At 38.7% G+C, this 14,502-nt stretch overlaps 2 protein-coding genes and 1 pseudogene across 2 annotated transcripts; 2 read left to right on the top strand and 1 right to left on the bottom strand.

The window, feature by feature from the left end:
* Positions 1-568: 568 nt before the first annotated feature.
* On the top strand, positions 569-6,060 carry LOC120015886. Its single transcript, XM_038868377.1, has 4 exons — positions 569-2,171; positions 4,238-4,384; positions 4,659-4,775; positions 4,880-6,060. Exons 1-4 carry the CDS (start codon positions 672-674, stop codon positions 5,483-5,485), a joined length of 2,370 nt encoding a protein of 789 aa, XP_038724305.1. The 5' UTR covers positions 569-671; the 3' UTR covers positions 5,486-6,060.
* Positions 6,061-6,745: 685 nt separating this feature from the next.
* On the top strand, positions 6,746-7,900 carry LOC120016547 (transcription factor WER-like). The gene is made up of 3 exons (XM_038869373.1): positions 6,746-6,949; positions 7,080-7,209; positions 7,287-7,900. The coding sequence occupies exons 1-3, from the start codon at positions 6,814-6,816 to the stop codon at positions 7,645-7,647; spliced, it is 627 nt and encodes a 208-aa protein (XP_038725301.1). The 5' UTR covers positions 6,746-6,813; the 3' UTR covers positions 7,648-7,900.
* A 402-nt stretch (positions 7,901-8,302) lies between these two features.
* LOC120016545 lies at positions 8,303-14,262 on the bottom strand (annotated as a pseudogene).
* Positions 14,263-14,502: the final 240 nt, after the last annotated feature.

The following is a 14,502-nucleotide window of genomic DNA, read 5'->3' as shown; positions in this document are numbered from 1 at the left end:
GTTAGATTCAAAATGAACAAATTCAAACTTGAAAAATATCTTTGAATTTAAGAGTAGACAAATCAGCATTGCTCTTAATTTGGAATCAAATAATGTTGTTGTATTAATGCGTGATGTTTAATGATGGAAGAGGGAAACTCTGTTAAAACTTAAAACAACAAGAAGAATTGCTCAAATACCGGTGAGTGAAGACTTATTTGGGTCGTATTATAAATGTTATGGGCCTTGTGGCTAAACCTATTGATGGTTGAGGCTAAAATTTTTGGGTCCAGTGACATCAAAGCCCCGAAAGCCGCGGAGCAACTAAGTGGGCCCAAAACATGATTAACAAATCCTCCTTAAGGCCCATTTCGAGTGTTTAGTTTTAAGCTTGGACGTGGCACTCGAGATCATTCCCGCCCATTCCGACGAAAATCAGGTCATGATCCAGAATACCTAGCTTCACGGGAGCATGCATTTCAGGTGGTCCCCATTGTCACCAGAATAGGCTCCTAATCTGTCGCCACGTACACAAATCCTGCTCTCACCGCCTTTTAAAGACCCGCCATTTGCCCTCTCTCTTTAAATATTTCAAAGCGAACTAAAATAGTAAATACTCTCTTTCTTTCCCCATCTCAGTCTGGCTCTCTACGCAAAACCCTAGCTCTCCCCTACACTCACGCTCATTTACCATGCTCTCGCACTCGTACACCGTCGATTCCCTCTCCAAATCCCAAGACCTCGCCGCCGCAATCACCGCCTCCTCCACACCCGCTCAGATCATCTCTACCTGCGCCTCCATCGAATCGATCCTGCATTCCCACACACCGGATCAGTCCCGTCACTTCTTTTCCCTCACCTTCCCTACACTTATCTGCAAGCTCTACGGCTTCGATGAAGCCACGTCAGCTCCCGGCGGCCCCCAACACTCCCAGTCGCAGGGCTGGATCGACACTGTCCTCCACCACAACGATTCCGATCTCGCCGCCAAGGTTTTCAATCTTCTTGCTCCTAACGGCGTCTTGTTCAATGCAATCTCTGCCGTTGATCGCCTGTCCCTTGTCCGATATGTTTTCCCAATCGAACGGTTGCCGGAATGGGCTCGCTACATGCTTTCCAGCGATAAGGATTGCGGCCTGTTATCTGACTTGTGTCCTCTTTTCAAAGGTAGAGTGAAAGTTGACTCAATTAAGGGCTCGTTTTGTCAAATTCAGCTAAACGTTTTTGAATATTACATGTTCTGGTTCGCGTACTACCCTGTTTGTAGAGGTATTGGTGAGAATTTGAATAAAGCATCAACGAAAAGAAGCAAAAGATTTAGGTTAGAGAAATGGACACATTCGATTCCAGGTTTTTCAAGCACCCGACGAGAATCAGACAAAAAAATGGAGTGTGATTTGTGTGCACGGCTTTTATATGCCTATTTGCATGCTTTTGTGCCTGTACATGATTTAAGTGCACTCCAACCTTACCGTAGTTCACATTTGCACTTTGATTTCGGATATGATGGTTCTATCATCTTGAAAGCGGAATTTTTCATCAATACACTAATCAACTATTGGCTGGTGGATAATGATTTTTCACCCTTGCCAAAGAATGCGTGCAAATCCACTTGCATTTTGTTTCAGTTGCAATCAGTATTGGGTGAGACCCCGCCAACTTCTGGACTGGGTGAAGTGCTGAACTTGTTTGTGAAGTACTTGAATATGAGTGCTGCTATTGCTGTGTCTAACGGTTGTGAGATTGCTGATTGTACTAGATGGAGGGTTTCAAGCTCATCTGATAACACGAGAGATGTTGGGTCAGTGGCTAATGCACTGCAGATAGTTAGTTCTTGGAATTCTTGGTTACAAAGGCCGTTGTATAGATACATATTGAGGACATTTTTGTTTTGTCCATTGGGAGCTTCAATCAAGAATGTGTCTCAGGTTTTTTCAGTCTGGACCACTTATATGCAGCCTTGGATGATTCAGCCCAATGAATTTGCAGAGCTTGATGCTATTGTAGATGGATCAGGGAGGAATGTGAGTAAGGAGGAAAGTCAGGCCCAAGAAAATGGCTATTCATCGTCATGGAAGGGCTATGTTTTGTGTAACTATTTGTATTACAGTTCCTTGGTTATGCATTTTATTGGTTTTGCACACAAGTTTCTTCACACTGATCCTGAAGTGATGGTCCAAATGGTATCAAAGGTTTGCGTCTTGTTCATTCCAAATCTACTATATTTAAGTATCTGTTGGTGCGCTTGAGTTTTCAATTTCTTAGTTTTTTTGTGAGTTCTTAGTGAACTTTTTTGCTAGATCTTTAACAGCTAACCTTGCATCCAAAGTGTCATTGTATCAACTCAGCTCAACTCAAAGTCCCAAGCTACTTTTGGGTAGATATGCTTGCATCATGAATGATGAATTATTTGTTTGGTGCATGGCCTTTCATTCCAAATATATATAGTTCTTTCCAAATGAATATAACTTATGTTCAGGATTTTATAGATATGTTAGTTTTATATAGGATAGCAGTGTATTTTATGCAGCTACGAAGCTGTCGTTAACTCGTTATTACATCATAGAGAAGACCTTCGTAAGGGCCATGTCTTGACTCTTTCATGTGGACTGCAAATTTTTGTTATAGGGAAAGGTTAAGATTCCCCCGTCCTCTCTAGGACTTTAAACCTGTCTTGTATATTTCGAAGGTAATACAAGTGTTTGAGAAAGTCTGTCCTAGAATTGTTATCAAACTTTAAGGTCGAGCTTCTGAATATGAATCAAGGACAAACAAACTTCATGCTCAAATTGGTCATGATTTTTCCTATTTTTATTGGCTGGAATATTTTGTGCTGGAGCTTTTGAATGTAACTAATGTGTTACTTTTTTTTTTGTTCTTTGACTTGTTATGGACTATGAATTGCGATTAAATACTCGTTTCTCAGTTCAGGTTGGTACTCAGTTCTGAAGTCTGTACTCTGTACACTGGTTTTCACATTCTTTTGCTTAGTGGTTTGCTAACAGATGAGGATTTCAGTTCAAATGATAATGTTTTGATCACTGGTTCTTTTACTTTCTGGGTTATAGAGTACTATATTTTTTGAGTGCATAACTTGATTCAAGATTTAATTTCTTCTAGATGAGAAAAAAGTAAGTTTGGACCCTATGCGGTCATTCAATTCTACGAAATGCTTTTGATGGTTTTGTTCCTTATGAAACCTATGATTATTGTTGTTGGTGAAGGCTTGAGTAGTTGTTGCAGGTGACCCAACTAAATGGAACAATTTAATTATCATATACACCTTGTACCCTTCTCTAGCCTTTTGCATTCGATTTTCCTTTTTTATGCAGTCATACGTAGCAATTTTCTCTTGTGGCAACAATTATTTATTGTTTGAAACTTCCACTACCATAGAATGACTGCCTTTTAACCTTTGTTTTGATTTATCTCTTTTGTACGTTTTTGTTGGAAGAACAGTTTTCATGCACCGATATCTTTTCTAGTAGGTGTTGTTAGATGCTAGCTGAAAGTTAAATTTATTGGACGCTTTCTTGTCTCTTTTTTTTAAAAGGTTTCTTTTTGGAATGAGCTGTAGTGCTTTAGTAGAGCTTAACAACCTTTAATATCTCCAGTTATTGACTGATGGAAATTGGGTGCTTTATCAAGTTGGCTGAAATAGATCTATCTAATGATTACTTCAAATTCTCGAATCAACCGTATGAATTTGCTTAGATCTGGATTTACTTTTAGGGTCCAGACTCAGGTTAACTTTGATTTGTGGATTTACTTTTAGGGTCAACACTGAATTATACCTGTTTCTATCAACTCACATTGCCTGGAACATACCTTCTATAAACATGAATATGTTATTACTCTTGTTTCTGTGGTGCACCGAGTCTGACTTTCAACTATGCGCATTTCTTTTTTCTTTTTCCCTTTTTTCTTTTCGAGAAGCTATATCTGCATATTTAGATGCAAAAGCATGTGACATGCGACTCTTGGATGGCCATAGTTATTTAAATAGCTTATGTAAAGTGGAATAATTTTGGCTTCATAAAATGGAAAGTTTTATGGCTTTTATGGGAGGAAAAAGTAACTGTAATATTTGGGTGACCTTGTCCTCTTGCATGCTATTGAGTACAAAGGCATGATAATACTTGTGGTTTCTGTGGTATGCGGTATTGATTTATATTCAAATACTCCTGCACTGTTTTCGTGTCTAAGTTCAATTTGGCATGATAATACTTGTTTAATCATTACTCTTTTTTTTCCACAGATTATAAACATATTGACATCATCAGAAGAACTGGTCGATCTTATAAGGGAAGTAGAAACCGTCTTTCATTCCAAAAAAATGACATCTGGAAAGCCGACTCTTAATAGCTTATATGGCTTTGTTCCAGTGATCCGTGAACAGTTGCAGGTATATATCGTCCTCATTTGCCTTCATGCTTTTAACTGCTTCTCTGTAAATTTCATACAAGAAATTATACTCCTTGTTCCATATGTGTTGTTTTTCTGTATTTGATGTTTCCCAAATTGATTCTTGATGAAGCGTTTTGCAACTATTGTCTTTCACTTATTATGGGAACACGTGGGTTAAATACTTTATTTCCTTAGTGTTTTACTCCATCACCTTTTCTTAGAGTTTCACCCGATTGATCTTTTTTCCTTATACTATGCATTGGGGATGGCAGGACTGGGAGGATGGATTATGTGAAAGTGATGCTGATGGATCTTTCTTGCATGAGAATTGGAACAAAGACCTACAACTTTTTAGCAATGGAGAAGACGGTGGACAACAGCTTCTTCAGGTGGTTATAGTTTCAATTCGCATAGTTACTTCCTATTATGTTGCTTTATGTTGATTTGGATTCATATGATCTACCTGTCACTGATCATGATTTTTTAATGGCAGTTGTTTGTACTGCGTGCGGAAGCTGAGCTACAAGCAAATTCTAGTGATAATCCTTCGCAGGCCCTCCAATGCATCAATTCGTTGAAAGAACAATTAGGCCGCTTATTCGGTCAACATGCTATAAAGCCAGTTTCGTATCCACTCAAGCCAAAACAACATAACCGACCTCGAGATGAAATATTCAAACCCAGAAAACTTGGCAACCATGTGCCCACTGGTAGTAGATTCAAGGGGGATTGGATGAAGCGCCCCATCTCTGATGACGAAGTTGCTTTGCTTGCCAAGTTCCTTGTCTGGTTGTCAATTTGGCTGAATGATATTCTTGGGCTGAACGAGGTGGAGAGCAGTGACGTTGTCACCAAATGGTCCTATGTGGATGTCTCTAGCACCAATGAGTGTGGATCCATGGAAACCATGAGGATGGTGTTATGTGCTTTGGGTTCTTGGTTTCTCATGATAGGTGCGACTCTAGTGGGTATAATGAGGAAACATGGTCTGAGAATTAACCTTAGAATGTTAGCTTCGAAGAAGATTGTGATGATTTTGCTGCTGGCTGCTGTTTTTAGTGTAATGAAAAAAGCTATCAGAATGTTTCACATAGTGTAAATGAGAAGTAAAATAGAAAGAATTATAGATGAAGAGCTAAGCAGCAGAAGAGGGGAAAATGTTGAGAAAAGAACCTTTTTGGTAAGGTTTTCAGTGTGTTTTGTCTTCTCTTTATATGTGAAGCAGCACTGGTGGCTCTTACAGGGAGTTTTGTTCCAACTACATCTTGCTTAGAAACTAGAGAGTATGAGTATCTGCTAGTGGTATTTTTCCTTTCTGTATTACTAGTTACTACAGTTGTATGCGTCTTTAAGATTTGCAAGCCAGGTGTTCTCTCAAATGGAATCAGGCAGGGCAGATTGGTTTCTGTTCAAATGAAGCCTTGGCTCTCTGATTCGAACATGGCATTGAACCCAAGAAGTCAAGAGAACGCCTTCGTGGCATGCCACTCTTTCTGATTGAAATTCTGCTGCCCTTTTGTCTGTTTGGTCTGCGGTTTCCCTTTCCCGTGTGGAAGGTCTTGTCCTTCTCAAAAAGGGCTGAGAAAAAATGGTGGTGACTGGTGACAAACGGAGGTACTGCTGTTTGGAAGTACAAATATATGCTCTCTGTAAATGCTAGTAAATATGTGATTCTGCATTGGTGTCAAATTTCAAGCGTTTGAGCATTTCTATGGTGGTTATTTTTTTTTTTTCCTCCTTTGATTAGCCAGAATTTTCACGATCGCCGAAAATCAAGGTCGGGGTGACCTCAAATACTACGAAGGATCAGTCAAAATTCAGGATTTAAAGTGGGTTTGATCCATGGGACGCGCACAAATCCCATATGCTAGGGACTGAAGTAGCTCTTGGCGTCGCCCAATGGGCCAGATGGGCCACGGAAAGTGTTTGGATCGGATGCTTTCCCTTTGGCCCGTTAAGCTATTACTCAGGGAGAGGGTGAATTGTTACCCACTTTTAGTGACGCACGCGCATGGTGATTTAACTTGCGAACTTTCTACATTAAGGAAAATAAGGAAATATCATTATCCCCATAGTCAATGTCCTAAACCGAGCAATCCTTAAAGGATTAACTGACCAAACGTTTCTGCTAAGGTTTTGTGTACTCGTATGGTAAACAAGGTTATTCTACTACCATTCTAACCCTCAACCACTCTAACTGGTGGTTGGGGTGCCATTTATGTACGTAACTCTGGAAATCTCTCGCTCTTTCTTGAAGGGTAGATACATATTGCCTCACTGACCATTCAAGTCCCTCATACAAGTCAACAAGTGACCTACCCACATCTTCAATTTATATTTTGCCACTCTCCAGGAAATTCAGAACATAGTCCCATACACTCCACTTCCAACTTAAGAACATGGTTTCTATCTAATCTCTCTCTGTAAATGGCTTTGACAAATGATCAGCCCGATAACAGAGTTAAGACAAAAGGAGCTTGGACGGCAGAGGAGGATCAAAAACTGGCTCATTGCATTGACATTCATGGAGCAAAGAGATGGAAGACAATTGCATTGAAATCAGGTCAGTATAACACGCTAACACCTATCCTAGCTAGATATGATTTATGAGCTAAGTAAGAAGAACCCTTTGAACAAACCATTTCTTGCTTGTTTCTGGAGTTCAAGTTGGGAAGATTTTCGTGTTTGTTCAGGCTTGAATCGATGTGGGAAGAGTTGCAGATTGAGATGGTTAAATTATTTAAGACCAAACATCAAGAGAGGCAACATTACTGATGCGGAAGAAGACATGATCATTAGGCTTCATAAATTATTAGGGAACAGGTACCGACTCTTAGAACAAAAAACATTTTTAAACTCTCCCTCTATACATTGAACAATGGTGTTACTAAACGTTTTAGGTGGTCTTTGATTGCGGGGAGGCTTCCAGGACGAACGGACAATGAAATCAAGAACTACTGGAATTCTCATTTGAGCAGAAAGATGAACGAGGATAAAACACCTTTAACTTCAGCAGCGCAAGAGGCAATGTCCAAGAACTCCTGGAAGGACATTTCCCTCTCGGAAGAAGACAACGCCAAAGAAGTAGCGAACTCAGAGATTAACTTCAATGTGGACGAGTTAGCGAACTCGGAGATTAACTTCAATGTGGACGAGTTCTTCGACTTCTCCAGCGAAGGTTCCGACCATTTGGAGCGGGTGAACAAGTTCCTAGGACTTGAGGAGGATCCATGCTTACTGAGAGGAGGCAAACATGAATGAGGTGTTGCTCTTCAAAAAAAAACAGTTGAAATAAAATTTGCTAGGATATATATGGATGCTGGAAGTTGGGCGTTTATGACTGCATTTATTCGCCATGCAATGCAGTGTCACAGTATTTTCAATCAAGTTGTTGCTCTTGCTATTCTGCAAAACCTGCAAGATTATATGCCTGTAATTTCTCATAGATAATCCAGCTTTAAGCTAAGGGAACAATGAGAATCATCATCGAAGATGATATTTTAGAGAGAGAAAAGAAGAAGAAAAGAGGACTCCATTCTTCAGAGTATCAACAAAGCAATCAACTAATGAACAGCAGACCAACTTGACACAATTTAGGTGAAGGATTGAAAAAGTAAAAAGTCTAATGTGGGGATAGAAAAGGAACAAGACAAGGCCTGGAATCAGTATTAAAGCAAGCAAGCTACTTATGCATGGGTCAACATGATAAAATCTAACAAAAAACAGTTTGGTTTCGTCTTTCAAAACTATAGTCAATAAAAAAGGCCATATTATATGACTTCCAGCTTCAAAGATTTAAGGATTTTCTCTGCCAGGGCTTCTGATCCCACTGTTAATAAATCTCATATCCAATACAAGACTTGTTACTTTTCTGTAAAAATCCCAAAAATGCAAAAGCATGTATTTGAACACATTCTTTTGTTCCCCCTCTTATTCTGTGAATTTATTCATATGCTCCATAAAATGAAGACAAATAATCTGTACTAGGAAATTTTTGGGTCTGCCAATTCAAGACACATGTAGTGCAGGGCAGATAAACTCAATGAGCCATCTGTTCATATAAGAACTCGGTCTTTTTCTGTTTTACACATTATAGGCTGCTCTGTTATCTTGGCTGCAACAAAAAAAGAAAAAGAATCAAAATTTTACAGCCCAAATTTGGAGTACAGGACATAGAAGCTAGATACATAAATACTAGGTTCTCTAGATAATTTTATTCACTGTCGTTTTGCATCATCAAACATCAGCTAATGCAATTAGAAAGCTAATTCATTAAGGAGATTGATCTATTAATCAAATCTAATTCTTGCTAGCAGCTTCGTGACAGTTCTTGCCCAATTTTTTAATCTCACATGCCAATTAGTGATAAAAAGTTTGCAGTTTGTAACCTCTACTGAAATGAAGTCACAATTATGCTTCCATCTTATATGAAAGGATAGCCACATGCCTTTACATCACCATGCAAGGTTGTATTTCGGTCCTCGACTTGCAATTGAAACAAATAAGAGACGAGCCAGTATAACAATAGCAGAATCATTGCACAATTCAACACCAGGTAAGTTGGGTTGTGGCTAACAGTCGTATAGCGCACACAAAAAATCAGAAAAAATGATGATTGAAATGTACCTGAATCATAATTGCATCTGCATCACAATTCCCCAATCACGTTTGTCTCAGTCAAAGCATTTTATTTAAATACGTTCGCCTGCCAGATTGTTCACCTGCCTGATGTCACATAAATGTCACGTCACTCTAAAACTTCAACGCCAATCTCCTTAGTTTATACTTGAGATAGATCCTCACCCTACAATTTTTCTCTCTATTTGGCTCATCCATCTGGCATGGTTCACTCAGCTCAGGATCCTTTTCATTGGAGAAGAACCAAAAGAATCACTAGGACTGTGGGATTGGAATTTGGTTCACCCTGCTAAACCAAATCGAATGCAGTATCATATGGAACAAATCGAATCTGATTGGCCTCGGGTTCCAAAGAAAATGCTTCTGTACCATCTTCACATTGATTTGCATTGTCAGGTACCTTCTAAGCGGGATAGCCAAAAGAATTTCCTTCAGTTTTGGGATATCCTTCTCTGCCACAACCACAGAGAAAGCACTCCAATCTAATACTTCACTAAATGGAAGGACAAAATTATCTGCAATGATTACTGGAACACACTCATAATAAATGGCCTCTACGATCCTGGGGCTGTTTACTTCAAAGCCCATTGGGCATACACAATATTTACTAGATTTCATGTGTTGAAGATAATTCATTTTTCGAGAGACTCTGCTTGGTAGACGCCCATAAATTCTCATGTCTTCATCTTTGTCAAGCCAGTACCTAAGAAGAACGGGACGGACCCTGCCATGCATGTTCCCAGCAAAGAAAGCAAGGATTGGACGCTGTGATACTCTATTCCCATTACCAATATATCTAAGGGGTCTTCTGTATGCCCTTATGGTGGTCTCAGGCAGGGAAACATCGCTTCCAGCAACAAAAATTCCTTCAGATAGGTCTGCATTGCACAAAGCTTTTATGGTGTTTTTGGCTAGTTCCTTGTGAGCAGTGACTGTGTAAGGACCCTGCAACCAGAGCAGAAGGGTTATTTAAGATAGCAATGACTAGAATGGATTGCAAATGGGTGCTCATATTGCCAAAGAAATTTGAAAACAACCACTAATCAAAACCTAATTGATGAAGCTTGCATTCACACTCTCTCCCAATTAGGACTTTTATTAGTTCACAAGAAAACCTCCCAAGTCCCAAGTATGATTTATTTAGCTCCATTGCTGATGTAGATGGACAACTGACCAAAATTTCACTATAAACATACAAAAAGATTTGCTAAGGGCTTGTACTTTTTATACAAATCAATAAAGAGCAACCAAAAGGTTTTGGGAAAAGACAATTTGTCCTTAGAGTTTCAAATCAATTAACGACGATACCAAAATCAAACTGGCTCATCTAGATAATTCAGTAACTACGAAAATTGAGATATCATGATACCCAGTCATGGCAAGCAACAAGAAAATGATCTCTGCCATGCGTGCGGTTCCAAAATGGATATTTCATGGCCAGCATGTTCACATAGTCTCTGAGGAAAATTGACAGTGGTCTCAAATTATGTGATTCAGGCACATAGAGTGCATGCTCCAGCTGGCGTGCACTATATGGCAAATAAACAATTGGGCCTTTTCTGGATCCCTTGTGATGAACTGCCTGTTTCCCTCCATTAACCTCAAAAACCATCCTTCAGAGGCATAAATTCCAGTGAGATGAGGTTGATGAAAAATTGGCCTTGCTCCATCAGGGTAAATATAGACTTTAAGTATCAGTTCCATCAGTTCGTAGCTCCTGAAATGCAGAAAAATTGGCCGTCTTTTAGATTACGTAAGTCCTTTTAAAGGGACATATTTATTCGTAATGTCAATCATAAGAAGTCAAAGCCAAAAAAGGAGTAGAATGGCTAATAGGAAGAATAATGATTCAAAGGGGTTGCACAAAGTAAAATAAGATACAGTAAAACTGCATACCCCAATTATGACATTCAGATTATATATTCATTATAGATGAGAAACTTGTGCAAGTGTAATTCTTCAAAAGAACAGAAATTGATGAGAAGGAAGCTATGTAAAAGCAAGATCCATGACCTTTCAAGGGAAAGACTAAAGGTTTGCCCGGTCGGCTATGCAATTATAAACAGTTTAAACATTATAACTATAGTCCAAATGGTCGAATAAATAAGGGAATGTTTGTGCTGTTTTATACATAAATAGCGCTATGTCAAAAAGGTAGTGAAGAAATTGATATCAGAAATGGAAGCGTCAAGAAAACCTATACTCCAGCAGTTCAACAAATTTTGCATTAAGATGGAGAAAGAAAAAGGGAAACCGCATAGACAGTAAAGTGGCCATCAAAGCAAGCTGGCTCTTGCATCACGAGGTAACTTTGACCTTCAATCACCATGCCTGAAGTAAGCCCACTCCACAATTCAACATGCTTTATTTAAGAAGTCAAACAAACCTCAAGCATTAAGTTTCATAGTTTTCCATGCATTTTTGCTAGTATAACATGATGAAAATGGACATATGTGACGATAAAATAATAGTGCCACCCAAGTTCTATTTGTCTAGGAGACTAGGACTGCTTTTCGTTTGATATGAATCGTTAGCCTATCCTTTTATCACAATTTTAACTTAAATTTGTCTCCAATACAGATTGTAGGTTCAAATATGCATTAGTGAAAGTATATCTTTATCCATGAACCTATGAAAACAAATGGACAATGTGAGTTAGTGACTGGCAGTCCATGAATAACATAATACCATATAACATCAACAACTGCAATGAAGACAAAATGGTTGCTATGAAATAATACCTTTTGAAAAGGGACATATTCCTAAAAGTAGGGGGATAGAGATAAGGATCATCCTTCACTTCTGGGGCAAGCTGCATTTCCTTTCTAGCATATAGAAGAGCCTCATCAGGTGGCAAGGACCAAATATGTCTCTGCACCATATAATGATACAGCAAAAAGATTAGCTATAACAGCTCTATATTTGCTTCTAATATTAACCAAAGAAGTTAGAATTCACAATAACTCCACCTGCAAACAATAAGGCACAGTTTCACGAGGAGGAGGAAGAATAGCCTTTGGCTCATCATTTACCTTGCTTCTCTTCCGTCTCTTCCTCGGTAGAGGATTCCTACCTAGAGAAACAATTGGCTTTTTTTTCTTACCTGATTGTAATTTAATGAGTTCAGCAGATGAATTAACAGAATCAATGAGAGAAGGTGGACTAAGAGGAGACTGCCTGCCCCTTGCCTCAGCATAGGTCTCACCCAAAGGCATGGTAGAGTTCAAGGATGGAACAGTAGGAGAAAGGAACCACATATGGAGTGGATATGTAAATACAAAGATTGGTACCACAACACCAGCTGTTGTCATTATGGCAGCAACCAAAAACAGTTCTCTCCAATATACTCTGCTTCCGATACACCGTCGAATCAGTTTTCTCATCAGGACAAGAACGATGGGCTGCAATAATGTTATCATCTCATTTTAGCAGAAGACTTCAAAATTTGCTACTTTACAAACTAGGAGTGAGAAATGCACCAAGGACCGCAGCATATGTATATCATCTTGTGGATCTTCCTAATGGAAGAGGGCTTCAAAACTTTGAAAGCTTAACCACATGTTCACCTAAGAAGGTCGAACAAAATTTAACAAGATACGTCATAACCAGATGAGGCTGGATAGTGAATTCTATTTCACTAAGAGCTCCAACATTTGATTTTTTAAGAAAGACTGAAACATGAAGACAGGAAAACTTGAATGGCATTTGGATCTACTGAAAATAAGTCGCAAATTCTTTCAGGGTAATTTTCTTTATGATTCTTCCAAATTCTCCAACAAAGCTCACGTAGTGTGGAGAGATTGTTTCCAGGAATTGAACTTAGACCTTACCCCACACAATATGTGGAGAGACTGTTTCCAGAAATTGAACCTGTGACCTTTTGGTTACATCCTTGCAACTCTGCCCCTAGGCCACATGTTTGCCCATAAAATTCTACAATGAAACTAAAAATAATTGTAAGAACAAAGGTTAAGGATATGTTAGAACGTTCTCATGACAAAAGAAAATTCACACCAGCAAACAAGGAACTTGTAGGAGGATACGGTGGTTACGACACAAAAGGGGAAAAATAAATAAAGAAAAAGCATGAACTAATTTTGTCCAAGCTTACGAGTTCTATTTTGTCAAATCACACACTTGGTTTTCAATGCAACTTTGTTGAGCACTTCAAACTTTGGTGTCGCAAGTTCCTAAACCCTAGATCATGCCCTTCTTAAACAACATTTAACCAATTCATGCACTGAAATGGATCGAATAAAGAGGTAGGCAGTACCTTCTCTTGCTATAGAAATGTTTCCAGAATGAACTAGAGCTATGCACTACCATTATGACCACAACTTCTAAACTTCTGACTTTACATTATTTTGGATGCTCTATAACAAAAAAAATTGCAAGAATAAAGAATTGAAATGCCTTTCTTTTTTTTTTTTGGTATTGTTGTGCTCGTGATATCAACCATCATATTTTGCATCGTTCTTGAACACTATTGGATTCCATTTGCAATAATTTTGAAATTCATTTTCCATAAGAAAATGAAATCCTTATCAATTCAGATTATCAAATGAACCTTTACAAGATCAATCAATTTTGTGCACTAATGCAAAGGATCTTCAAAAAAGTTACATGGAGTCTGGAATTTCATATGCTCAATTTATTAAAATTGAAAGCACACATTGTTACAGCCACAAGAACTAGAGTGCTTACTAAGTCATAGTTTATGAGGCATAGTTCTTCAATAGCAGAACGAAATAAAGTAAATCAAGATCTCCAAAACATAACAGAATGCACTCGAATCTCTAAAATTAACTAGAATCATCCAATCATGCTCATTAAAAAGAGATCCCCTAAGCAGATTTGCCAACTTGTGATTCTGTTCTATTTTGTATGCATCAAATATTCAATTCTAAACCAAATTATAATTCTGCACAAGAAAATCTGTACACAATAGAGAAAACAAGCACAAGATGCATTTGATCACACAAATTTGAAATAATTTATAGTGGAAATAGGCCACACCTTAGTCAATAGAGCCGAAGCAGAGAGCAGGCAACCAGATTTGGAGAAATTGTGAGATGAGTACCTCCGTGAACGCACAGATTTGCAGGAAACATGGATCTGAGCTTGTCAACGAAGGTTTGCGAAAAAAGTAACAGAGAGGAGTTTGAATGGAGGGAAGCAGTGTGAGCTGGCGAGGCAGCCGCTAACGGTTTAGCTTTCAGGGCTTTCCGACTTTTCCTACCCCTAATTGTTTTTTTTTTTTGTTTTTTTAAATAAAATTACTGACTTGGCTTTTTCTGACTCAAGGAATCAAAACTTCATGCACCAGTAAGCGTTGTATTAAAGGCTCATACCCGTACCCCAAACCAAACAGGCGCCCTAGAGTTGCTATGGGAGGATCAATCTCTCCCCAATACTAAATCTCCTCATTCCAAACCCTAGCGACACCGATCTCTCCCAATTCCTCCCGGCGTAATACTC

Source organism: Tripterygium wilfordii, chromosome 15 (assembly GCF_013401445.1).
Source record: "Tripterygium wilfordii isolate XIE 37 chromosome 15, ASM1340144v1, whole genome shotgun sequence".
NCBI lineage: Eukaryota > Viridiplantae > Streptophyta > Magnoliopsida > Celastrales > Celastraceae > Tripterygium > Tripterygium wilfordii.
Note: the sequence above shows the minus strand (reverse complement) of the source record. Positions and strands in the feature narration are given on the sequence as shown.